The 26,075-nt window shown below is 41.9% G+C and overlaps 1 protein-coding gene across 1 annotated transcript in view; it reads left to right on the top strand.

Moving 5' to 3' along the window:
* Positions 1–2,295: 2,295 nt before the first annotated feature.
* The window catches only part of FARP2 (FERM, RhoGEF and pleckstrin domain protein 2), a 135,921-nt gene continuing 112,141 nt past the window's right edge, over positions 2,296–26,075 (top strand). The window contains exons 1-2 of the mRNA XM_011996370.1: positions 2,296–2,324; positions 2,705–2,913. Coding sequence (XP_011851760.1) covers positions 2,731–2,913 — 183 coding nt within the window. The 5' untranslated portion in view covers positions 2,296–2,324; positions 2,705–2,730. The remainder of the gene's footprint in view (positions 2,325–2,704; positions 2,914–26,075) is intronic.

The raw sequence follows: 26,075 nt of genomic DNA, 5'->3' as shown, positions 1-26,075 counted from the left end.
CTGAAAACTACTAATTTTTGTGGATTTTAAGTGTTCTCTCCACAAAAAATGTTAAGTTTGTGAGGTCATGCATAAGTTAATTGCCTCAATTTGGCCATCCCATAGTGTAGACATATTTCAGGGCATCATGTTGTACATGATAAGTATATACAATTTTTGTCAATAAAAAAAATAAGAAAAAAATCACATACCCCATAAATACGTACAATTATGCACTCATAAAAATTAAGTAAAAGTTTATGGAATTGAAATGAAAAGGCTTATTTATGATTCTCAGAACTTCATATATCTCATGTTTAATATTAGTTTTGCAAAAACAGTAATTTGTTACAGTGTCGTTCTGTTTGTGGTTGTAGTCTTGTCTTTGGCCGTTGTCATCTTTACAGTGCATTGTATGATGTACCACTTCATGTTTTTTGATGCCAGTGACATTAAGTAAATACTTAGCAAATGTTTACAGTAAGAATTTAGTTCCTGCCCTCAAGGAGCATCCAGCATGAAGAATGACAGCTGAAGATGGTAGGTAACTGCCAACCTGTGCCAACCGTGCAGCTCAGGTAATAAATGTGTCAGTCAGCGGCTTTGTTCAGGAATTAGGATGGGACTTGCACTGCCTTGTCATTTTGTTCATACTACTCACATTTTGCTTGTCCCAGAGGATTTAGCTCTTCATTTTTTGCTTTCTTGTTTGATAAACTGGACGTGTGCAGAAGCTTAGAAGGTTGTCTTTGTGGGTAAGGTTTAAGTGTACAGTAGGAGATGCTTGGCAGTAAGTCACTGAGAGCCTATTTGAAATTACAAAATAAAAAGGTTCTTTTCTAGGTGTGGTGGCTCTCGCCTGTAATCCCAGCACTTTGGGAGGCTGAGGTGGGAGGATCACTTGAGGCCAGGAGTTCACAACCAGCCTTGCCAACATGGTGAAACCCCATCTCTACTAAAAATACAAAAAATTAGCTGGATATGATGACTCACGCCTGTGGTGCCAGCTACTCCAGAGGCTGAGGTGGGAGAATTACTTGAGCCCTGGAGGTGGAGGTTGCAGTGAACCAAGATGGCACCACTGCACTTTAGCCTGGGCAACAGAGCAAGACTCTGTCTCCAAAAAAAGTGGGGAGTTCTTGATTTGCTTGTCTTGATGACAAAACAAGCATGAAAAAGAGGAAAGGGCCGGGAGACTCGGAGCAATTAAGTTGGCACGCAAGGGGACTGGACTAGAAATTGAGTGAGACTAACTCTTTAAAAGGTTACGGATTAGTGGAAGACTCTGAGAGTGATTGGGTGAGATAAAATAATAGGTGCAGTGCTGCATTCTTTGTTGATTAAACACCCAGCATTTGTATCTCACCTCCACCAGTTTTGCCATATTTTTTGCCGTACTATGTTTTATTGTATTAAATATGTAAAAATTGATTTTTAGACATAAATACGACACTTCACAAGGGAAGTTGCCATAAATAATTGATAATAAACACAATTAAAAACAAGCTAGTATTATTCTAGCTGATACTTAATACTAAATATTTAGTAGTTAATACTAGGCTGATCTTCGTTAAAAACAATGAAGACGCATTTTACTATCTTTGTGTGTCCCATACCATCATGTTGCAGACTTCAAATATAGACAATAAAATCTGTTTTTAAAAATATATACCCAATTTGAATGGAAAAATAAAATCTACAGTGCATTAAACAAATAATGACGAGAATAGCCCTGTTAGACTTAATAGCTTGCAAGCAGAGACCTTCCCCTTGGCACAAAGAAGAGTTGAAAAGGACATGAGCTCTTCCCTGGGCCAAGTGTTTGACCTGCTTGGGCCCTCATTGTCATCTGTTAAGTGGGCTGTGGATAGTGATGAGGGGGTTATTGTGAGGATGGGCGTTATTGTGAGAATGGGCAGGAGCTGGGAAAGGCCTGACCAAGGGCAGGTGCCTCCTGCTACCAGGCATGTAGTCCTTGTTACCCTTATCCAAACTGTCATTCAGTGCCATACATGAAATTACTTCCCAGACTACCAGTGGCACCCGCTCTACCCTGGCAAGACACGTTAGAAAAATCGAGGAGTACAAGGCTGGCAAAGACAAACCTGGCTGTTTTCATCTCCTTTATTGGCATTTGTCCTCAGCTGGGGTAGTCTTCTACTCCACATAAAGTCAGCAAAGGGGAAGAACAGTTGCACGAATGCCTCAGATCTTGCTGTGCACTGCCTGACACGCATTAATGCTATCTATGCTTTGTGGAGCCCATTTACATTTGGTAGAAATGGCACTATCTAGTACTTAAAAAGGATCATCACCACAATAACTGTTTGGGCTGGTGGAGAAAGGTGTGCTAAGGGAGTGGACAGCCTAGGGTTGGTGTGGCAGCCCTGGGCTCTCTTGCCTCTGCTAGGTGGGTGGTGGTGATGTCACTCGTTCATGAGGTCTAACAGGTTAAATGAGTTAATGGGTATGACTGGCTCATAGAGCATTCAGAAATATTGTTATTGAGGGTGGTGCTTGTTATTTTATGCTCCACCTATGAGTGCCTGAGAGAAAATAATCTTTTGTAACACTTTCTTTTGAAGTGATTAAGACTTACAGAAGTTGCAGAAATAATACAGAGGATTCCCTTGTCTCCGATAATTCTTTTTTTACCTTGTTTTAATACCTAAATAATGTGATAATTCCTTCATGTGTGTGTGTGTTTTTTTTTTTTTCATTTTAGTGTTTTCTTCACTCAGATGGTGAAGAATGGGAGAGATAGAAGGAACATACAGAGTCCTGCAGACTGCAGGGACACGCTTGGGTGCCCAGACGCCTGTGGGAGTTAGCACCCTTGAGCCTGGGCAGACTCTGTTGCCCAGAATGCAAGAGAAGCACCTGCACCTCAGAGTAAAGCTGCTGGACAACACCGTGGAAATATTTGACACTGAGGTAAGAAGCATGATTTTTGGAGGCGTATTTTGTTATATCTTCTAACGGTCAAATTATATACCAAGTTCCATTTTGCTGGTTAGACTTTGCGTATTAAGTTGACCAAAAGTGACTTTGGTAACACATGAGAAAATCCTTAGAAACGGTAAATCTGAATTTCTCCTTTTATTTGGAAAGTGGTATTGTCGTATCTTTTGTTTAAAATTGTAGTATAATTTGGTCTTTCTACTCTTCTTTCGTGAGAGGCTGGCTAAGAGACTGCTGGAAGGTGCAGACTGGAGCCAGATGGTACACCCAGACCTTCCCAGCTTAGCCACCTGGTCTCAATGAGGCCTGGGCCACCTGGATGAGGGGATGCCACTTAGCCTCCATATGTGTCAGCTTCCTATTCTGAAACGTGGGGACAATTATAATCCCTCTTTCCCAGAGCTGCTGGTGTGAGGATTGAGCAGACACCACACACAGAGCCTGTCATGCAGGAAGTGTTGTATGGTGTTAACATATAACTTACTTTTCTAGGTCAATGATAATACAGTTTTTATTTTGAAAATTCCGTTATAGAAGATTGCACTGGTAATATTAGCAAGAACAATTAAATATACTAAGAATATATGCATATATCAATATTTAAGTAACACTGTTTTTTAGGTCCATGTAATGTATTAGAAAACTTTTTGTTTTTCTACATGTTATTAGCATGAAAGTTCTTTTTATTTATTCATTTTTTACTTTTTTTTTTTTTTTTTCTTTTTTTGAGAAAGGGTCTTCTGTCACCCAGGCTGGAATGCAGTGGTGCGATCATGGCTCACTGCAGCCTGGACCTCCTGGGCTCAAGCGATCTGCCCTCCTCAACCCCTGAAGTAGCTGGGATTACAAGCATACACCACCACGCCTGTCTAATTTTTGTATTTTTAGTAGAAACAGGGTTTTGCCATGTTGCCCAGGCTGGCCTCAATCTCCTGGGCTCAACAGATCCTCCCACTTCAGCCTCCCAAGTGCTAGGATTATAGGTGTAAGCCACCGTGCCCAGCCAAAAGTTCTTTTTAAAATTATTTATTTTCATATGTAATACACAAATGCATTCTCTATTTTTCTAATTTTTTCTGGCTTTCAAGTAACATCTTTAGAAGCTTTTCTTGCTCTTAATGGCACAAAAGTAAGGACAAGAGAATGAATTTAAACTCTAGCAGGAGGTTTATTTACACTTGGGAATTTCTTTTGAGAAGTCAAGATGCTACACAGAAAGTAAAACTATTATTGAGCTGTGGACCTTATTGCAGAATGCATTGCATGGGGTGGGAAGGAGGGAAGAGGGAACACAGAGGAGGGGTGCTTGGTGGGTGGGGCAGTGAAGCTCTGAGCAAGGTGGTCTCTGGCCTTTAGTGTTGTTTGAAGGCAAGTATGGAGGGTGTGAGAACTCAGGGGACCGGGATACTTTTCTGAAGCTCTTATCTGAGGAGGAAGTGAAAGATAATTTCATCAGGGCCATGGTAACTGAAACCGGTGGGACCTGTCTGTCCAACTTCCCACATCACTTCTGGTGCAGGGAAGGAGGTCTGAAGCTGGGCGACCTTTGAACCCTGAAGAGTAGCAGTCGGCTGCGCTCTCACCAGCTCTTGGGTGACTTTCCTGTGGGAAATAGGTTAGTCTGGAAACTTAATTGGACTCCCAAATCTTTCAATCAAGTGTTTGGAGGAATTTCCACCATGTAGCCATCCTCCAATAAACACGTTTACCGTAGTCTAGGCTTATAACGGGTGCAAAATTTAAGAGAAAAAAAAGTGAAAGAAAAATAATTGTACTAATAGGTTTACTTTTAGAGTGTCTCTTTTTTTCTCTCTCTCTTTTTTTTTGTTCTGCCTACTGGACTTTATCAACTAAAACTAGGACCCAGAAGAAAAAAAGCACACATTTGTTGTTGAGCTGTAAATAAGATGTAAATTCTTCTCAGAGAAATTCGCCTTTACTGAGTATGAGTCATTTTATACCTAAGGAAATCAGAGATGCCATTTTGTGAAAGTTTTGCAATATTTACAGCTTGTCAGTTTTAATAAATTGAGATTATTGTTTCAGTTAAATATAACTGTCGTATTTGGTATTTGATATATCTGGCAGAGTTACCAGAAATTAAAGAACTTTTATTTGAAGAAAAAGAAAATGGTCTTGCATATTCTGAATATCCTGTGTTGGATGGGGTACTTTTTTTTTTGTTAAGAGACAGGATCTTGCTATGTTCCCCAGGCCAGCCTCTAACTCTTGGATTCAAGTGATCCTCCTGCCTCAGCCTCCCAAGTAGCTAGGACTACAGATGTGAGCCACTGTGCCAGCTTGGGGTATTTTTTACATTGTGTTGCCTGCTGATACACACCTGTAGGGAGAGCTAAAATTCAATATATTATAAGTTGGTTGTATTCTGCTTCCAAGTAGCCTGTCCTCCACAACTGCATCAGTTAGCTTTGTTAAGTAACAAACCATCCCAAACGTGGAGCTTAAATCACAGGTCTGTGTGTTGGTTTGGAGGCTCTAGTAGGCTGACTCAGAGGGTTGGGCAATCTGGGATTGCCTTACCCACACATTTGGCACCCTGGTTGGAACCTCACATGCAGAATCTCATTCTCCCTCCAGCCCACTTGGCCTCATTTTCATGGTCACAGAAATGTTCTCAGTCCAGAAGTGGGCACTGCAGTGTTCCTTGGGCTCTTGGCTTGGAATTTGTCCATTGTCACTTCTGCCACGTTTTATTAATCAAAGCAGGCTACCAGGCTAGTTCTGATTCGAGGGGTGGAGAAGTAGAGGCACCTTGGTGGGAGAGTGGCCAGGAATCGGTGAGCATTTTTTGTAATCTACCCTGACAAGTATTGCCAGTATACCAGGATACAGCCTCTGGAAGTGCAATTGTCTGTGCCACTCTAAGGTTTGGTGTCGATGGGCTGGTAAGTGGGGCCTGCCCTGAGTGGGCAGAGTCCCCTCCTGGGGAAGTCCCCCCTGCGTAGCCTCACAGAGGCAGGCTTGTCCCACCCCCTCTTCCTTGTTGTTTTTGGATCAAGGCTGGTTGTCTGACCCAAGCTCACCATCACTGTCTTGCTGTCATTTGTTCACTTGTCTCATTCGTATTCTGTCTCTCTGCCTCTTGCCTTTACATTGGATCCAAGAGACATACTGTGGTCAGGTGGTTTTTGCTGTTGGACCTGTAGGCTGAGGCAGACACTCGGCTACCAGGTGTCGGGTGCACTAAGCAGTGAGACCCCAGCTGGGCAGATCTGTCTTGGTGAAGACACCACATCCTGGTGCCTGCTTGCTGTCTCCCTGCTCCTGAAATGCAAGTTCTGGGAAGGAAAGGCTGTATTATATCTACTGCTCCTCTGGTGTTTGGAACAGGGCCTTGCTGAGTCAACGTGTTAAATGAATGAAATCAAAAGTTAGATTTGGTTAACAGACTTTAAGAATGTTTTGAATTTTTCCCTCTGTTGCAGTGTTTTCTAACCTCAGGGATTCAATTTTGTTTTGTTTTGGGGTTTTCTGGCCATATGCACCTATCTTACTTGTCTGTTTACTACATTGTCTTTTCACTTAAGTCTTTTTTTTTTTTTTTTTTTTTTTGAGACGGAGTCTCGCTCTGTCACCCAGGCTGGAGTGCAGTGGCCGGATCTCAGCTCACTGCAAGCTCCGCCTCCCGGGTTCACGCCATTCTCCTGCCTCAGCCTTAAGTCTTAAGCAGCGGTGTTCTTCCAGGGAGATGTGCTGATGCTAAACTTGAAAGGCACGAGCTGCTTCTGTGTTCGCATGGCCAGAAAACACTGGCATCGTGTGGTGCTGTGCAGATTCCCCAAGTTGATGCTGGAAGTTCACATTTCAGGAACCTTTTTAACACAGGGGAAGTTCTGACATTTCGTTGTTTTTAAAATGCTTATTTTTTTGCTTTGGTGAAAATACAGACCCACTTGACCTGAAGACCTCAGTGCTCATGGCTGTCTGTCCATGTATAATCTGTGGTGAGTGGTTTTATGTATATCTGCAACAAATAAGCCCTGGCTGTCTTCCTTATATTTTCTTCAGAAAGTTGAGCTCTATAAGTCTTAAGTTCTGTTTATATCTCCCATCTCCCAGAGTGTACAAATGAAAATTTGTTTTCTGTCAAGGCAGACTGCCACAAGAATGACAAATGATTCTAGAGCAAAAACTGCTGACAGAGAAGCTAGTGGAGGTGATTCAGCACAGGGTTGTATTTTGTTCCTGTTCTTTCCTTCTAGATCTAGAAATGCGTACGTGTTTATTCTTGCAGCACTTTTCCCTAGATCTAGAAACACATGCTTGTTTATTCTTGCAGCTCGTTCTTTCTAGATCTAGAAATACATGCGTATTTATTCTTGCAATGCTTTCTCTCTACATCTAGAAATGCGTGCTTGTTTATTGTTGCCACAGATAAGTCAAGATGATTTGAAGCTAGAAGCTGTTCAGTATGTAATAGTGTTGGTGGATAAAATGGAGCTGAAATGTTTTAACAGCTTTATAGAGATGTGATTCACATGCCATATGATTTACCCATTTAAAGTGTAAATTTCACTGGTATTTAATATTCACAGAAATGTACAACTATCACCACTGTCAATTTTAGACCATTTTAATCACCCCACATCTTTTAGCTGTCACCTCCTCAACCTCCGTCTCCCTTCCCCTCAGCTCTAAGCAAACAGTAACCTACTTTCTATCACTATCGATTTCCTTGTTCTGGATATTTCATATGATTAGGATCATATACCTATGTAGTCTTGTATGACTGGCTTTTTTCACTTAGTATATGTTTTGGAGGTTCATCCATGTTGTAACATGTAGCAGTACTTCATTCTTTTTCATGGCTGAATAATATTTCATTGTATGGACATACTACATTTTATCTATTTCTCAGTTGATGGACATTTGGATTGTTTCCATCTTTTGGCTATTATGAATAATTCTGCTGTAAACATTCATTTACAAGTTTTTGTGTGGATGTATGTTTTCATTTTTGAGAGGATAAAGTTGTCTCGGTATCTTAGCGGGAGTGGGTGGGTCTAGGACCCTTGAGGATACCAATATCCATAGATGTTCAAATTCCTTATATAAAAAATGGTATAGTATTTGCATATACACATCTTCTGGTGTACGTTATTTTATTTAATTAATTAATTTTTTTATTTTGAGATGGAGTCTTACTTTGTCACCCAGACTGGAGTGCAGTGGCGTGATCTCAGCTCACTGCAACCTCTGCCCCCTGGGTTCAAGTGATTCTCCTGCCTCAGCCTCTCAAGTAGCTGGGATTATAGGTGGCCGCCACTACACCCAGCTAATTTTTTGTATTTTTAGTAGAGACAGGGTTTCACCACGTTGGCCAGGCTGGTCTCGAACCCCTGACCTCAGGTGATCCACCCACCTTAGCCTCCCATAGTGCTGGGATTACAGGCATGAGCCACTGCATCTGGCCATCTGGTGTACTTTAACTCATCTCTAGATTACTTATAATACCTCATACAATGGAAACACTGTGTGAATATTTGTTATACTGTATTGACTATTATCTCTTGTTGTACTATTACTTTTTATCATTTTGGTGGGGTTGTTTTTAGCAGTTTTGATCATCAGTTGGTTAATCAAATCTGTGGATGCCAAACCTGTGGATGCACAGGAGTGACAGAATACCTAGAAGTAGAATTGCTGGGTCACATGGGAACTCTAGGTCTAATCATTAGAGGAACTGCGAGACTGTTTTCCAAAGTAGCTGTGCCATTTTACATTCCTGCCAGCAATGTTATGTATTCCAATTTCTCCACATATTTGCCAACACTTAACTATTTTCTGACTTTTTTATTCTAGCCATCCTAGTAGGTGTGTAGTAGTATCTCATTGTGGTTTGAGATGATATTTTTATTTTTATTTTTGAGGCAGAATTTCGCTCTGTCACTCAGGCTGGAGTGCAATGGTGTGATTTCAGCCCACTGCAACCTCTGCCTCTGGCTCAAGTGATTCTCCTGCCTTAGCCTCCTGAGTAGTTGGGATTACAGGTGCCCACCACCATGCCCGGCTAATTTTTTTTTTGTATTTTTAGTAGAGACGGAGTTTCATCATGTTGGCCAGGTTGGTTTTGAACTCTTGACCTTAAGTGATCCACCCCACTCGGCCTCCCAAAATGCTGGGATTACAGGTGTGAGCTGCTGCGCCCGGCTTATCTTTTTTTTTTTTTTTTCTTTTTTTTTGAGACAGGGTCTCGCTCTGTCACCCAGACTGGAGTGCAGTGGCATAGTCAAAACTCACTGCAGCCTCGACCTCCCTACGCTCAGGTGATCCTCCTGCCTCAGCCTCCCGATTAGCTGGGACTACAGGTGTGCACCACCATGTTGGCTAATTTGTTAAATTTTTGTAGAGATGGGATCTCCCCACGTTGCCCAGGTTGTCTCAAACTCTTGGTCTCTAGCAGTCCTCCTGCCTCAGCCTCCCAAAGTGTTGGGATTATAGGTGTGAGCTACTACACCTAGCCAGAAGCCAACTTGTAAACTGATTTTTGGTCAGGAGAGAAATCTGTATGATGTATTTAGGTCGAAGGCCTATTTGTGGATATTGACTTCAATTATGTTTTATTTTAAGCCGCTTTTGACATTTGTTAATGGGATATTTAGCTAATCAAAGGTCAGTGACTAGTTTTTTTTATCTAGTAAAGTCTTGATTTGTTTTTATGATTAAACAAATTCTGTGGTTTTGAACATAGAAATCTGGCCTCGACTCTAAAGAATCTTGTTTTTGAGTCATAAATTGTTTTAAAACCATCTGAAAGTTGTGTGTCAGCTTGCCTTGTCTTGTGTGCTAAGTCATGGGGTAGAAATACTTTCAGCTCCAGACCACGCCAGGTGTGAAAAGTGTCTAACTCCATTGCTGGATGCAGTGGAAGGAGAGTTGAGGTTCTTAATTGAGACCCCCATTCCAGAAAGTCTTCCCAGGCTCTTTAGAGGGTAAGATGTCTAGAACAATTATACTCTCATTAATTCATAATTAACTCTCAGGTTTAGGAGTTAATGCGATTTAAAGGTTTTCTATTATCTGAAAGTTAGTATTATGGAGAAGAGATAAGTAATGATTAAAGAACAGCCTGGGATGCAGTTTAAGGGTGTGAGGCCTTGCCCCGGCAGCAGATGTCCTTTGCCTTTGCTGACAAGTGGGGATTGGTTCTGATGAGCACGAGGGTTTTATTTATTACTGTTCATCTACTTTCTCATGTTCCCCTTTTCTTTAACATACTCACAGTTTTTAGGATGGACTTTCTTTTTCTTTTCTTCTTTAGAATTGCAGAGGCTTTAGGTTAAATATGTGACAAGTAGGAAGACAAATTCTCAGTCACGAAGTTCCATGCTAGAAGATTTTAACTTGCTATTCCAGTAAAAACTTAATGTTTTCATTCTGGCAGGAAGAAATAGTCAAAATTCCAGAAAGTATTGTAGCCAGATGTTTGTCATTGCTCCCACATGAACATCCTAAATATGGCAAATAAACTGCCTTAGAGCTTATTTTGGTCTGACCTCAGAAGAAAAAGTAACTCAGCTTCTGAAATTTGGGGATAATAGAGGTTTTATACAACAGCTCTTATGTGTTTCTGGGATACCAAGCTATTATGTGACTCTACCCTAGCTTTTAAAACCTGTTATTTTGTCTTGGAAAGTTGATCTATTCCTTTGACCCTGATGCTCTAGAATGTGGTAGGGTGGTGCATGGCAGAGACGTGGCCATTTTTATTCTTACTTACCCAGTGGTGATGTTGGCACTCCCAGAGCCAGTTCCCCCACCAAGCCCTAACACACATACACAAGCAAGGTTGGTAAGTCACAGTGTGCGTTAGAATACACATCTAGGGCGACTGATGAAGAAGTTAGGCCAGCAAATGGAAAAGAATAGGGAAATGTCATCCTGTTGATCCCTGTACCAGTGAAGACGCCATGACAGTGGTTGTATAGCAGAGAATAACCAAGTTACTTCAGGATCTCAGCAGAGGCTTGTGGGAGTGAAGCTTGCTGACTGGTCACTGGATTTGCACACCATTTCTTGAGTACCTGAGAGTTCTAGCACCTGATGTGGTTGATCGCGTATCAGGCGACACAGGCAGTGGCTGTCCCATGTGAGCTGCGAGCCCCAACTCAGAAACCCCTCGATCTACTCGCACCCATGTAACTCCCCCATTTTTGATCAGGAAAGAATTTGATTCTGTTGTTATTTGATTTGTGGGAGGCTAGAAAAACTGAGTTTGTACAGGTTGAGTATCCCTTATCTAACATGCTTAGGACCAGAAGAGTTTCGAATTTTTTTCAGATTTTGGAATATTTGCATTATGCTTATTAGTCAAGCATCCGGAATCTGAAAATCCAAAACCTGAATTGTTCCATGAGCATTTCCTTTGAATATTATGTTGGCACTAAAATTTTTTGAATTTTGAAGCATTTCAGATTTCAGCTTATTATATTAGGGATGCTCAACCCATACTATATTTTACTTGACTGCCCCTGAATTGCCACTACCCTTCAGTTCTTCGCATCCCTCCCCTGAAACTTCAAATGCCTGCATTCTTGGCCCAACTCCCCGCAAAGAGGTCAGAACCAGGAGGAGGAGAGGGTGGGTAGTGTGTGTTGAACGTGCCCTGCCTCCACTGAGCAGGCTCTTCTGGGCCTTCATGACCAGCATGCCTATCCCCACTCTGTACCCGGCTTCCACCTGGGGCAGGTTAGGACCAGGTTTTAAATCTCAACCCTTACCCCCCGATGGAGTGTGGACATGAGCCTTTTCCAGGGCTGGAGATTAGGAGAAGGGATTCTTTGAAGCAGTTTGGTCAGGTGCCCTACCTGGACCTGTGGCCAGAGGATGGGATGCCATGGGTGCCCATCTGCTCCTGCTGAGGCTGTGTAGATTGCAGGTCAGGGCAGTCCACAGAGGACAGAAGGGCCCACAGTTCTCCTCTACAGACCTTCCCTCAGCTACCCGGCACACACCCTCTGGTCACGTCGTACTTTCAGAAATCCCTCACATTGTTGACCTGTTCTGCTTGGCCACACTGAAATGTCTAGCTCCGGGTCATTCTGCTGCTTCCCACGTATCCTAGAAGTGACTCTTGTTCCTGTTGGTGAGCATTGTATTTGTTCCCAGTGTTTGGATGTGACCAGCTGTGTAGCTGTGCGCATTCTCGTGGGTGTCAGCGCGTGCATGTGTGTGAATCAGCCCTCACTAGATGCTGTGAGATTGCTCTGGAAAGTGGTCATGCCATCTTACATTCCCTTCCCCAACACGGGCCCATCCTAGGGGATTGCCTCGTGCCCCTGGTGTTCTGCCAGTCCCTTTCCCTATTCTGGAAACCCCACTCTGCTGTGGGCGCTGTACCTGGCCTGTTGTGGGCTGTAAGTAGCGGCACTCCTGGCCTCTTCGATTCCCACCACCAGCCACTTTGTCCTGGGGTGCCACTCCCCTCTGGCGCCCAAAACTTTTCAAACTCAGCTGTACCCCGGCCTGCTGCTGGTTGCTGTATTGTTGAGAAATTCCTCAAGGTGCTCTAGGCAGGATTGAGGACCACTGACTTTGAGAAGAGTTCACAGGCTCTGGGGTGTGGACTTCCCACCTGAGCTCCCATCAGCCTGCCCCATCCGTCAGGCACCTTTTGCTGATGCCATTTGTTTCTCACCCTCATTTCTTCCCCTGTTCGTCCTTGAACAAAACAGACCTCGGAGCCCTCTCTTCCACAGCTAGAAGGTACAGTGCTTTTCAAGTTTCTGTTGGCGCTTCACTTCTAGGGAGCATTTTTCGGTCATATCAGCCTCACGTAAAGAAGCTAATTCTACATTATCGTTCATTTTTAGGTATAGAAAGTAATCATGAATCTCCAGAGAGCTGATGCTAGAATTATAGTGATCTCTGTTCTTTGAAAGAGTGCATTCTGCTTTTTTACCTTACAGAGTGTTACAAGTATATTTTTCAAGTTATATGATTATTTCACAAATTATGTGTTCACAGTGGTTTAACACTTGCACTGCAGCACCTCAGCTTTCTGGGAATGAAGCTGCCTCTAGTGAGGCCCCCCAAGTCCTTTCCTGCATGTTGAGCAAAAAGGCCCATTGGGTTACATGCTGCAGCTGGAAGACCAGTCAACGCATCTCTCAAGGTTCCTCTTGCTGCTTTTTTTAGAGGGAATTCATCCAAAATGTAATTCAGTTTTCATGATACAGTTAATACTTGTTCACTGCAGAAAAACAGAAACTCACAGTGGCCCACAGCCAAGGATAACTACCCAGGGAGAACAACCATTCACATTTTTCTGAATACCCTTCTGGCCTTTTATATATTCACCTATATTAAACAAAACTGGGACTAAACTGCATGCATTTTTGTAGTCTTTGTAGTCTTTTCAAAAATTAAACATTATATTCTGAACTTTTTTAATATGATCTTTTTAAAAGTTTTTAATGGCTATATAGTTTTCTATTTTCAGTTTCTCTGTACAGAATCTTTTTTTTTTTTTTTTTTTGAGGCAGGGTTTCATTCTGTTGCCCAGGCTGGAGTGCAGTGGCACAATTCAACCTCCGCCTCCTGGGCTCAAGGGATCCTCACACCTCAGCCTCCCAAGTAGCTGGTACTACAGATGTGTGCCACCATGCCCAGCTAATTTTGCGTTTTTTGGAGAGATGGAGTTTCCCCACGTTGCTCAGACTGGTCTTGAACTCCTGGGTTCAAGCCATCTACCAGCCTCAGCCTCCCAAAGTGCTAGAATTACAGGTGTGAGCCACCGCACCCAGCCTATAGAAAATTTTATATGCATTTTTGTTTGTCTCCTTGGGGTAAACGTATAGACATGGAGGTTCTTCATCAAAGTGTATGTACAGTTTTGAGGTCTTTGATACGTATTGTGAAATTGTATTCCAGAAACAGCAGAAGCACCTCATGCCCCTGCCAGTGGTATATGCAGGTGTTCATTTCTCTCACCTTTATGAACATTTCATATTATAATTTTTAGTAACATCTCCTGTTTAATAGACAAAAATTAGGATTTTTAGACACATTTTCATCAAATTTGTCTGTTTTATTTTTTGTTTTGTGCAGTTTTTGGTGTTTTGGGTCTAGATCATGTTTGAAGTTTAAAAATAACTTAAGAGTTGGGAAGATATTTAATACATTGTATCGGAAATAAAAAAGGAAATAAGAATCAGGGAGTGCTGGAGACTTCACAGAAAGTGACTAATTATGGTGAAGGAAAGGATAGAAAAATTACGGAAAGCCACATAGACGGGATGTGGGTTTGGGCCGTGCTCACCCCAACAGCCTTAGGCCAGCACATGTTCAACAGGTGTTTGCTGAGCCTCGGTGTGCACTGGCCTCTGCCGTCGGAGCTGTGAGTGCCAAAGCGAATGTGGTGGACAGGAGCTCTGCCTCCTTGCACTTCTTCGGCAGTGGGGAGCTCAACGGTAGACAAGGTACAGTGCGAAGTGCTTTGTGCCCGGGAGAGAAATAAAGCACGGAGGGAGCAGGAGACATGGGGCTGTGCTCAAATGGGATCCGCATCCCACACTCCCACACCCCTGTTCCTGTGGTGGGAGGGGCCGGCATGGATCTCTGTTCTTGAGAACAGTGTTCAGGTGGATGGAATAGCACATGCGGGTGCCATTAGGTGACCCCCATCTGGCATGTTTGGGGATTAGCAAGAGACCATGTGATGGGAGTGGAGCAGATGGCATCCAGGAGGGCTTCTGCTCACATGGAGGGAAATGGAATTCCACCCAGGACGTGATGACTTGGTCCAGAACCAGGCCAGGGCAAGAGGGGAGCCTTTGGGTGACATTTGCAATCACCCAGGACGTGGCTTGGGTAGAGGGAGCAAGGGAGGTAGTGAGAACCAGTTGCATCCTGGAGAGATTTTGAAGGTGGAGCCTGCAGAATTTGCTTGTGCTGATGTGGAGGATCAGAAACCCAGGAGCCAACGTGGTGCAGGGACTGGGCCTGAGCTCCCATGTTCTGCACTAGGGAGCCCGTCGGAGAGCTGCTTTGGTTTGGGGCCATGTGGAGTTTAAGAGGCTCATTAGGCATCTGAGTAGAGGGTTCTCAGGCACTGGGCTTGGTGGGAAAAATTATTGTTGCTATGTCCTCAAGGAATGTGAGCTCTTTTCAGTGCACCGGGTGCAAGGGGGCCATTGCTGTGACCTTCCAGAAGGTGCTAACATTGCCCTTCTGTGAAGCCACCACTGTTATCACACTAGGTCATGGTGAATGCCAAGTGTCAGAATATCTCTGACAAATACCCAAGTGTCAGAATATCTTTGACACATGGCATTCACCATGACCTAGTGGAAGCCTTTGGGTGACATTGCAGTCACCCAAAGACAGCTTTTCTAAACTGTCATCAGTCTTCAACTTTTGGGCTTTTATTCTTAGAGAAATTTAGACTGGTCATTAAAGAGAAACATAAAAAGTATCTGTTGGCGCTTCCAAACTGTTGTTACTGGAGGGCTCTGAATGTTCTATGCACATGAGTGATGTTTTGCATGTACAGTTTTGCACTTTATATAGCAACTTCTTTTTGCCACAGTGGCAGAGGAGATCCCAGTCCTACTTAAGGCTTTTTCTGGTTTCTAGGAAGGTCAGAAAGATATTCTTTCCTCCTTGATCCACAGTCTTAAACACTTGCCTGGAACTAATCAACTTCTCAAAAGCTAGCGGTGAGAATCAGTTGGATCCTGGAGATACAACTGATAAGTTCATGGATTAATTAAATATTTCTCTGAAATAAATCTAATATTCCTGATTATGAAAAATGCATTCCTTCTTAATCTTCTTTAGATATTCATGATGTTTTCTCATAATTACACTTTTTAGATTTTTTTGGTTCTTGCTAATATGCATCCTTATGCCTTTTGCATGTATTGATATTTGAAACTGGTCAAATCAGATCTTTGTAGCAGAAGAAAAGCCTCTTTTTTTTTAAAGCAAATTTCAATTAAGACAACTCAAACATGGCTTAAAGGCTCTAGACATTACTATCCTAGGGAAAATGTTGGAACATACATGCTAAAAATACACAGTGAGCTCTTTTAAAGTAAACATGTTAAATCAAGTTTATTCAGTCTTATATTGTTTGTTTTTGGCTTTAATTTACATCAATTTTAAATTTCTTAAAAACATGTAAAGTAATAGAAACGTCCTAAATTTAGTTATGAATATTAATTGTATTAAATGAAATTATAAATTATACATAAGTCCTAACATCATATAAAATTGGACTTGTTAGTATATCAACATAAACAAAAACAACCATCTTGCGAGTGTTTCATCAGCTCTTAGTAAAACACAGGGTTTCATAATGAGTCTTCAAATTTTACTAATTTAGAGGAATCAAATTTGGAGAAAACTGAGAACACTAGAGGAGGGCAAACTTGTTTTGGAAATGGTTGCTATAAAGTAAATTATAAAAACTAAAACTCTTTTATTGCTGTTAATTTTCCTCAGTTAAGAGATTGATGCTGCTTTTTAAATCATTCAAGTCAAGTAGTTTATAAAATAATAGTATTTTGTTGTATATTGTACATTTTCTACCTTAGAAAAATTTTTAATATATTTCTTAAATTATAAAATTTATACATCCAACAAAAAATTCAGTCAATATAAATGAATAGGATGGGTACAGTGGCTCACACAAATAATCCCAGCACTTTTAGAGGCCAAGGCAAGTGGATCATTTGAGCTCACGAGCTCGAGACAAGCCTGGGCAACATAGCGAAACTGTCTCTACTGAAAATACAAAAATTAGCCAGGCATGGTGGCTCACGTCTGTAGTCCCAGCTACTCAGGAGGCTAACGTGGGAGGATCACCTGAGCCCTGAAGGTGGAGGTTGCAGTGAGCTGTGATCGCACCACTGCACTCCAGCCTGGGTGACAGAGCCAGACCTTGTTTCCAAAAAAGAGGAAAAAAATTTAAATTACCTATTTACCCACACCCAGAATTAACGTCTTCAACATTTACGTCATATCATCCATTTAACTCTTCTAGACACTTTTTGCACTTGTTTATGCACTTTTATATACACACACACCATCTATTTCACTACTTGTCCTTTTGATTACTTAAGTACTGAGAAGAATTAGCTTCCTATTGTGAATGTGCTTATATATATTTCTCTCTTTGTCTCCTGTAATTTTTATTTTATGAATGTCAATACTATGGTTATTTGTCCAAAGATATACATAACTGTTAGATCTTAATGGGCATGATGTTACTGAGCAAAGGGGCTGGCTGCCTGACACGCATATGGTACCATCTTGTTTTCATTTGTTTTTTTTAGAGATGGGGTCTTGCTCTGTCACCCAGGCTGGAGTGCAGTAGCATGATCATAGCTCACTGCATCCTTGAACTCCAAGACTCAAGTGATCCGCCCATCTCAGCCTTCCAAGTAGCTGGAACTACAGATGTGCCCCACCACACCCACCCAATTAAGAAATAATTTTTTTTTTAATTTTGGAGATGGGGTCCCGCTGTTGTTGCTCAGGCTGGCTTCAAACTCCTGGCCCCAAGTGACCCTCCGGCCTGATTCTCTTGATTAGCTGGGATTACAGGCGCGAGTCGTTGCACCCTGCTCAGCACTGGGTTTTGAGAAAAGAAAAGCTTTATTGCCAGTCAACCAACAAGGAGACAGGAGGCCGGCTCAAATCTGTCTCCCCGTTCTGTCCTTAAGACAGTATATTTAAGGGAGAGATTTTGGGGGAAGCATTTAAAGGTGGGTTAGTGATTGTCAAAGGGAAAGGGGAGGTTTGGAAAGTCCCCTGGGCATGTGCAGCTATCTCTTCATGCTTCTTCATGCGTTGCATGTACAGATTCAGGGGGATTATGAAATGTGGTAGAAATTCCAGCTGTGATGTCAGCAAGCTCCTTCTGTGCAGGCTCCAATTGGCCACCTTGGTTCCCACCAATTTCAGCCGGGTTTGTTATCTTACAAGCAGAGGGAGTTTCAGCTAATTGCTGTTTTTCTTATCTGCCATCCTGTAGGTTCAAGCATTTCTGTTAGTCACTGGTTTCTTTAACCATTTGGAACATGGTTTCAGTAACACTTTTTCCTCTAATAAGTGTTCTTTTATTGTCTCACTTGTGCCTTTTTGACCTAAGTTCAACCTTGTATTCAACCATATAACCAAGGTCCCCTTGCTTTTTTGTTTGTTTGTTTAGAATATGCTTGGGATACCCATGTCATTCTTTTATTTTCAGCCTTTCTGAATCGTTTGTTTTAAATGTGTTTCTTATATACAACCTAATGGCTAATATTGAGTGTTCGCCACATTCTAGTTGCTCTTCTAAAACACCTTGTATGCATTATTTTATTTGGTCCTATTAGCACTATTATTCTCTTTTATACTTGGGAAAACAGAGGTACAGAGATTTTTTTGAAAAACTTACCCAGTACTAGAGGTTCCAGCCAGAACAATTAGGAAAAAATAAAAGGAGGGAGGAAAAAAGAAAGGAAGAAAGGGAGGACATCCACATTGGAAAGGAAGTAAAAACTATTTACAGATGACATTACCTTGTATATAGAAAATTTTAAGATACCTGCTTCTTAAAAAAAAAAAAAGCTATTAGAACTAATAAACAATTTCAGGAAGGTTGCAGGATACAAGATTAATATACAAAGATCAGTTGTATTTCTATGCACTAGCAGTGAACAATTCCAAAATAAAATTAAGAAATTTGTTTTATTTACAGTAGCATTAAAAATAATAAAATACTTTGGATTCAATTTAACAAAAGAACCTTAAAACTTGTGCACAGAAAATCATAAAAGTATTGAAAAAAATCAAAGATCATCTAAATAAGTTGAAAGACAATGTTCATGGATCAGAAAACAATATTGTTAAGAAGACAATACTCTCAAACTGCTCTACAGATTCAATGTGATTTCCATCAAAATCCCAACTAGCTTTTTAGTAGAAATTGACATCGGCTCTTACAATGTATATAGAAGTAGAAGGGATAGCCAAAAACGTAAAATATACAAAAACAATCTCACAAAAGAAGAAAGTTGGGGAACTCACACTTTTCCATAGCAAAACTTGCTGTAAAGCTGCAGTAATCAAGGCAATGTGGTATGGCATAAGGATAGACTTATAAATCAATGAAATAGACTTGAGAGTCCATAAATAAGCCCTTAAATTTATGATTAATTGATATTTTCAAAAAGAATGTCAAGACAGTTCAATGGGAGAGCTAATAGTCTTCAACAGGTGGTGCCTAGACAAGTGAGTATCCACATGCAAAGAATGAATTTGGACCCCTACTTCACACCATACTCAAAAACTAATTTAAAATGGATCATTAATGTAAATGTCAGAGTTGAGACTATAAAACTCTTAGAAGAAAACCTAGGAGTAGATATGACACCAAATTCCAAAGTGATAAAAGAACAAATAAATTGGTCTTCATTAAAATAAAAAACATTTGTGCTACAAATGATGCTATCAAGAAAGTAAAAATAGTGAGAGAAAATATTTGCAAAAGTTACATTCGCAAAAGATAAGGAGCTTACATCTAGAATATATTTTTTAAAATAACTCTTACAGCCTGGGCAACATAGCAAGAGCCCATCACTACAAAAAAAGAAAAAAAACAGAAATTAGCCAAGTGTGGTGGCACATTCCTAGAGTCCTAGTTACTTGGGAGGATTGCTTCAGCCCAGGAGATCGAGGCTGCAGTAAGCCGTGATCATGCCACTGCACTCCAGCCTGGGTAACAAGTGAGATCCTGTCTCAAAAAAATAACTCTAATGCTATGGACTAAGTGTTTGTGTTCTCCCAAAAGTTTTATATTGAAGCCTTACCCCCAGTATGGTGGTATTTGGAGATAGGACCTTTGGGGTGATTATGTCATGAGGGTGGAACCCTCACAAGTGTGGATTAGTGCTCTTACAAGAATTGACATGAGGCAGGGTGAGGTGGCTCATGCCTGTAATCCCAGCACTTTGGGAGGCCAAGGTGGGCGGATCACTTGAGGGCAAGAGTTGGAAACCAGCCTGGCCAACATGGTAAAGCCTCATCTCTACTAAAAATACAAAAATCAGCTGGGCATTTTGGTGGGTAATTCCAGCTACTTGGGAGGCTGAGGCAGGAGAATTGCTTGAACCTGGGAGGCAGACGTTACAGTGAGCCAAGTGTGCCACTGCACTCCAGCCTGGATGACAGAGCAAGACTTCGTCTCAAAAAAGCAATCAAACAAACAAAAATTCTTTGGACTTAAAAAGAAAAAAAGAAGAAGAGACATGAGGGAATTTTCTTCCTCTCTCTCTACTCTACTCCACTTGTGAATACAAGAAAATGGCCGTCTGTTAACCAAGCCTTATACATCACCAGAAACTTTATCTACTGCCAGTTTGACCGCAGACTTCCAGTCTCCAGAACTGTGAGAAATAAATGTTTGTTGTTGAAACTACCCAGTCTATGGGGTATTTATTGTAGCAGGCTGAATCAACCAAGACATCTTACAACTCTGTAAGACAATCCAATTTAAAATCTTACTCAGGGCTACACAGGAGCTCAAGAATTCTCACCCAGGTGATCCACTTTCTTTGAATAGCTGTTGTCTTTCCTTCTCTTTCTAGAGCTCTGATATTGTAGTTTTGTGCTCTTGTATTATAGAGGCGGTTGTATCATCTATTTCTGTCCTCTTTTATCTTGAATACCTTTGAATATTTGTAGTGCTTATTCTATTTTGATCACCCATCTTTGAAGCAGACAAGTTATTCACTGGTAGGCTATTTTAAGGAGGTTCTCTTGGGGATTGGCTGGTCATAGACTAGTTGAAATGTAAAGTTCATGCCATGACTCGAGGTTGGTGTGTGGGTTTGGATGTGACTTGCTTAAGATTTCTTCTTTAGTCTGTCACCTCTGCTCTTCCAGCCAAACTCGGCCCACAGTTGGACCCTGCGACCCAAGTCTTTTCCCATCCTTGCTCTTACAAGCAGGGGACTTAAGTTTTGCAGCTCAGTGTGCCCTTCACCTTTGATAAGTGTTCTTGGGGCTTCTGCTGAAGTTGGCTCCGTGGCATCGTGCTTGTGCCCCCCCCGCCACCAGATGCCCACACCCCTTGCTCTGTCCCTATTGCTAGTGGTGCTCCTCCCTGCAGTTATGTGATGCAGGATTTGAGAGTTCCTAGTTTTGCTGAAAGTAGAGTTTCTTATTTACCTTTTTGGTTTTGAATGAGTTCAGCAAATGACTAAGGAAATGACAGCTGACACTGCCGTCTTCAGGACAGGAGTCACCAGGTGTCTTCTGGATTATCACACCCAGATTCTGCTACAGCCCCCTCTCCTAGGTTCCTCATAGACACATTAGTGATTCCTAAATTTGGATTTTCTTTCAACATTTTTATCTCTAGAAAAATGCATCTGTTTATTTTTCCACACCACTGATTCCAGTTCAAGTCTTGTCCATCTGTTTTGTCCTCCTGTTGTGGTTTGGTTTCTGGAGTCATCTTTATAATATCCCCTTTTCATTATTTAGTTGGATTCTTTTTCTAGTCTCCTCTCATTTTATGAATACCTTTACCTCTAACACTGACCTTTGTGAGGATATTATTCTTTTCTTTATTTTTAATTTTTTCTCATTTTTATTAATTTGTATACAAAGGCAGTAGTTGTACATAGGATCTTATTTTTTGAGATTATGTTTTCTTTGGTACACAATGTTTACTCATGCTTTGGTGGCTAATTTCTCTGCTTTGCAGGCAGGTCTCTGTAGTTCAAGTTTGGTTTAAATGTCTAACCATTCTTAGTGTCTAGGTATTTTTGCAAATGAGGTTCAGATTGATCAATAATGGTCTTGTTGGCCTTTTCTAAAGGCTGCTATTTGATTTCCCAGGCAGGCTTCCCTTCTGAAAATGACAGCCACCTGGCCACAGGGCCGTGGAAGTGAGCTGCGTCCTGACCATAGTGAGTGGGTGGGGACGCTGACAGACACGTTTCCTTTTTGTGAGTTTTCACAAGTACACACAAGTAAGGACAGGCAAGCTACTGGAACCATTTTGGTTGATGAAGAAGAAAGAAAGGAATTGCTTAGAGCCTGCTGTGAGAGATCCTACTGCTGAACTAAGCTACTCTTCTGCTTTGCTTTTTCCCAGATGCTAAGTGAAACACAATAAAGAAGAAAATAATTATATGTTGTGTGCCCAACTCCTAAAACAAGCCAGTTAGTAGCAGGTTGCTTCTTTGGCTGCTGGTGTTCAGCGTACACTGTCTGCAAATGTGTTGGGAAAATGGGGTTGTGTAGTGAAATGGGGTCTCCTTCACCTTGGGGTGTGTCCTTCTTGATGTGCCCTTGCTCACATGGAAGACTTTAATAGACATAAAACACTAGTGGGCGAGTGTTCTACATCACCTCCTTTTGTGCTCAGATGGCAATCCCCTTCACGTTTCCACTGGTTTCTCTGTGAGGAAGCTCATTGCAGGTTCTGTATTCTCGGGCCCACCTTCCCCTACTTCTGAGAGCACTAGAAGGCACAATTTTCTTCTCCTGATGAATTTGGGAATTCAGGTAGGCAGCTAGCAGAATAGATGCCAAGTGAACCTCCATTTAATGATGATTCTTCCAGCTTTCAACCTCATCTGGTCATGCAGAGCTTCTGCTACCCCACTACATTGCAGTAGTTAGGAGGACCACTGTGGATTTGGCTTTTTTTCCTCCCCACTCTTGGAGAAGAACCCTTTTTCCCAAGCTCAAGATGTTAAAGCTGTATAGTCATTTTCCAGAGAATACCATTGAATCGTTCAAGGTCCAGTCAGGAGAAAGAAACTGTACCAGTAATTTGAACAGGGAAATTTAGTAGAAATAATGATTAACCAGCAACAGAGGATTAACTGCTAAGACAGGAGAGAGATACTAAAGTATATAGGACCAGGAGATGTGGTGAGCAGCTGCCACCCCAGTGCTGAGGGAGGGAATATCCGAAGAAGCAGCAAACTTGAAAGAGGCCTTCTCCCACAAGGCTGAGGTGCAGACCCATTGGATGGTGAAGTTCATTAAGGTGTCATAGGAACCGGCTGGCAGGGAGGACGCTGCCCACCAGTGGGACTGGAGTGCCAGTGAAACTCACAGGATGGTGTGAGCCGCTGGCTCTCCTGCACACAGCTAGCAGGAAAGCCAAAAGCCCCGGAAATGGGGAGAGAAGGCCCTTCTTGTCGTGTCTCCCCAGAGCCCTCTGCTGTCAAAGCCAGCTGGCGTAGAAGGAATGTCTATAGGGTCCCGCTCCGGTGTCACAAAGCAGGGTAAAGAAGGGAGGGTTTGGAATGGAAAGGCAATAAATAAGTAGCTGAGTCACCAGTATTAACAGGTTCAAGTTGGGGGATTTCATGTTGCACTGTTTCCTTGAGTAGTTTAAGAGAAGCGATTGTAGAAGAGCTAGGGTATTAATGAATCCAATGATAAATAAGCTCATTTTTTGCCCACATCTTATGATAGAGATGATTTATCTGCCAGTTGGTCTCTTTAGTCTAGAAAGATGAAGTGCCTGGGGATTCATTTGTCCCTCTATGATACAGAACCCTTCCCTTAGAAGCAGAAGTAATCTGGGCGTGGTGGCTCATACTTGTAATCGCAGCACTCTGGGAGGCTGAGGTGGATGGATTACCTGAGGTTAGGAGTTCGAGGCCAGCCCAACCCACACAGTGAAGCCCTATCTCTACTAAAAATCCAAAAACTATTATCTGGGCCTGGTGGTGTGCGCCTGTAATCCCAACTACTCAGGAGGCTGAGGCAGGAGAATCACTTGAACCCAGGAGGCAGAGGTTGCAGTGAGCTGAGATGGTACCACTGCGCTGGGCAATAGAGCGAGACTCCATCTCAAAAAAGAAACAGGAGTAACAGTTAACATCTTTATGCTGTCAGATTTAGTACTACTCCTTATGGTTCGTAGCTGGGACTACAGGCACCTGCCACCACACCCGGCTAATTTTTGTATTTTTAGTAGAGACAGGGTTTCACCTTGTTGGTAAGGCTGGTCTCAAACTCCTGACCTCAGGTAATCCACCCACCTTGGCCTCCCAAAGCGCTGGGATGAAAGACGTGAGCCACCACGCCTAGCCTTCTTATGGTTCTTAGTGCAGTTTGGAGTAGAAGTTTGGTGTACAGTATTTTAAGAATATGTGAGAACCCAAGATTTGAAAATGTGCCAAAATGAGAGTGAAATGCCTATCAAAAATGTTGGTGACCTTTCAAAGAATGTAGCTACAGTTTCCTTCTGAGCTCTCAAGATGATTTTCATTGTACAGTATAATATTATAAAAGGAAATTTGGGATTGATCTAATTATTAGACAATAAAAATCTTAAGTAATGAAACTTCCAGTACAGATATGAATTATGTAACAGGAGTGGCCATCTAGATAGATAGAGGAGTTATAATTTGGCAAATGAACTGTAAATGAGTACTTGAAACAAGTTAAAGGACAAAATCAAGCTGTTTCAAGAAGAATTTTCCCACAGAGCTTAAGACAAAGAATAAAGAAGTACTTTGTTAGCCAGGCCTTTGTCACCCATTTTCATCTAGACAAAATCTTTAATAGTTTTGTAAATGTAAATTTTTAACAATATTCTTTATACCTAAGCCTGGAAAAGGACTTTAACACCGTGACCAACTAGAAAACTGGAAACATTGAACAAAAAGTTTTGCTTTTTAACTTGTATTTTTTATACTGTGTTCTTAATACTGTTTCTCCTCCAGCCTAGTATTTGAAACACAGTTCTGATTTGAGTCACTGTTGAGTTCAGCAGGAAACACGGTGTGATGGCGATGGAATTTTCTTCCATTTTGAGCATCTGGATGATGCCAGTGCTCTAAGTTTCTGTGAGGCCCTTCCAACCTAGTGCAGGGAGAGTCTTGTTTCATCTGATCATTTGGTACTTTGGGAACATGCGGTGATTATTGTAGTCCACCTGATACTGAATTTCTGTATTTTTAGGACCAGAAGGTATGTTTTAAGTCGAGAAGATTTGAAAGGATAAAAATGGACATGTGGGCTTGGCGCGGTGGCTCACGCCTGTAATCCCAGCACTTTGGGAGGCTGAGGCAGGCGGATCACAAGGTCAGGAGATTGAGACCACTCTGGCTAACACGGTGAAACCCCACCTGTACTAAAAATACAAAAAATTAGCCGGGCGTGGTGTCGGGCACCTGTAGTCCCAGCTACTCGTGAGGCTGAGGCAGGAGAATGGCATGAATCCGGGAGGCGGAGCTTGCAGTGAGCCGAGATCACGCCACTGCACTCCAGCCTGGGTGACAGAGCAAGACTCTATCTCAAAAAAAAGGACATATGACTGATACAGGTGACACTGAAAATAGAACTGATTGTGACACTTTATGAGCTACTGTCCAGGTCATAAGGCATCTATACAAATTATGGAGAGTGACTCTGTGAAAAATTACTTTCACAAGAATTCTTGAAAAATATTCTGAAAGTTTGGTTTCTTTAAAGTACATTATGGAAAATACTGTGATTTTTAAAATATGTTTTACATATTGGCAGGAAAAAATTATTGGATGCTGTGTTGAGTAACATGCACCCATCATGGAATCAAAGGGCTCTTCCTCTCATCTGAGGTCCTACTTTTGTAGACCTTATTTAGAAGCTGCTTTGCACCCTTGAGGACCTGTCCTGAAGGAACCCTACTCCCTACTCAGGAGGGGCATGAGCCCTCGCTGTGTATGATGTTTTCTGGTGATGCTCGCTCTGTTCTGTGTGGGCAGACAGCGAGCAGCAGTATTGGACTTGGAGATGTCGTGTGCCAGGCATGGTGCTGAGCAGCTTTCCTGTGCTACCTTATTACATTCCCACAAAACCCATTCAGGGTAAGAGTTGTGTTTGTTCTTCAACTGAGGAAGTATACTCACCAAGTAGAAACGAGGATTCCCACTCCAAAGCCTCTGCCCTTAGGACTGTGAGGAAACCCGTTCCTGTTGATCAACTCAGGAGCCACAAAGGGCCTGGAGAATACCTGCTTCTGTCCTACTTAGAGCAGAGGATTCCTGACCCTTGGCTCAGATGGCTGTTGATACTGTTTTAGAGATGATTATACAATACACTAAAAAGTTCAAAGAGCTGAAAATATATCTCTGTACCTTTTTTTTTTTTTTTTTTTTTTTTTTTTT

The sequence above is a fragment of the Mandrillus leucophaeus genome, unplaced genomic scaffold, assembly GCF_000951045.1.
Source record: "Mandrillus leucophaeus isolate KB7577 unplaced genomic scaffold, Mleu.le_1.0 Scaffold510, whole genome shotgun sequence".
Lineage (NCBI taxonomy): Eukaryota > Metazoa > Chordata > Mammalia > Primates > Cercopithecidae > Mandrillus > Mandrillus leucophaeus.
This window is presented reverse-complemented; position numbering and strand designations above follow the sequence as displayed.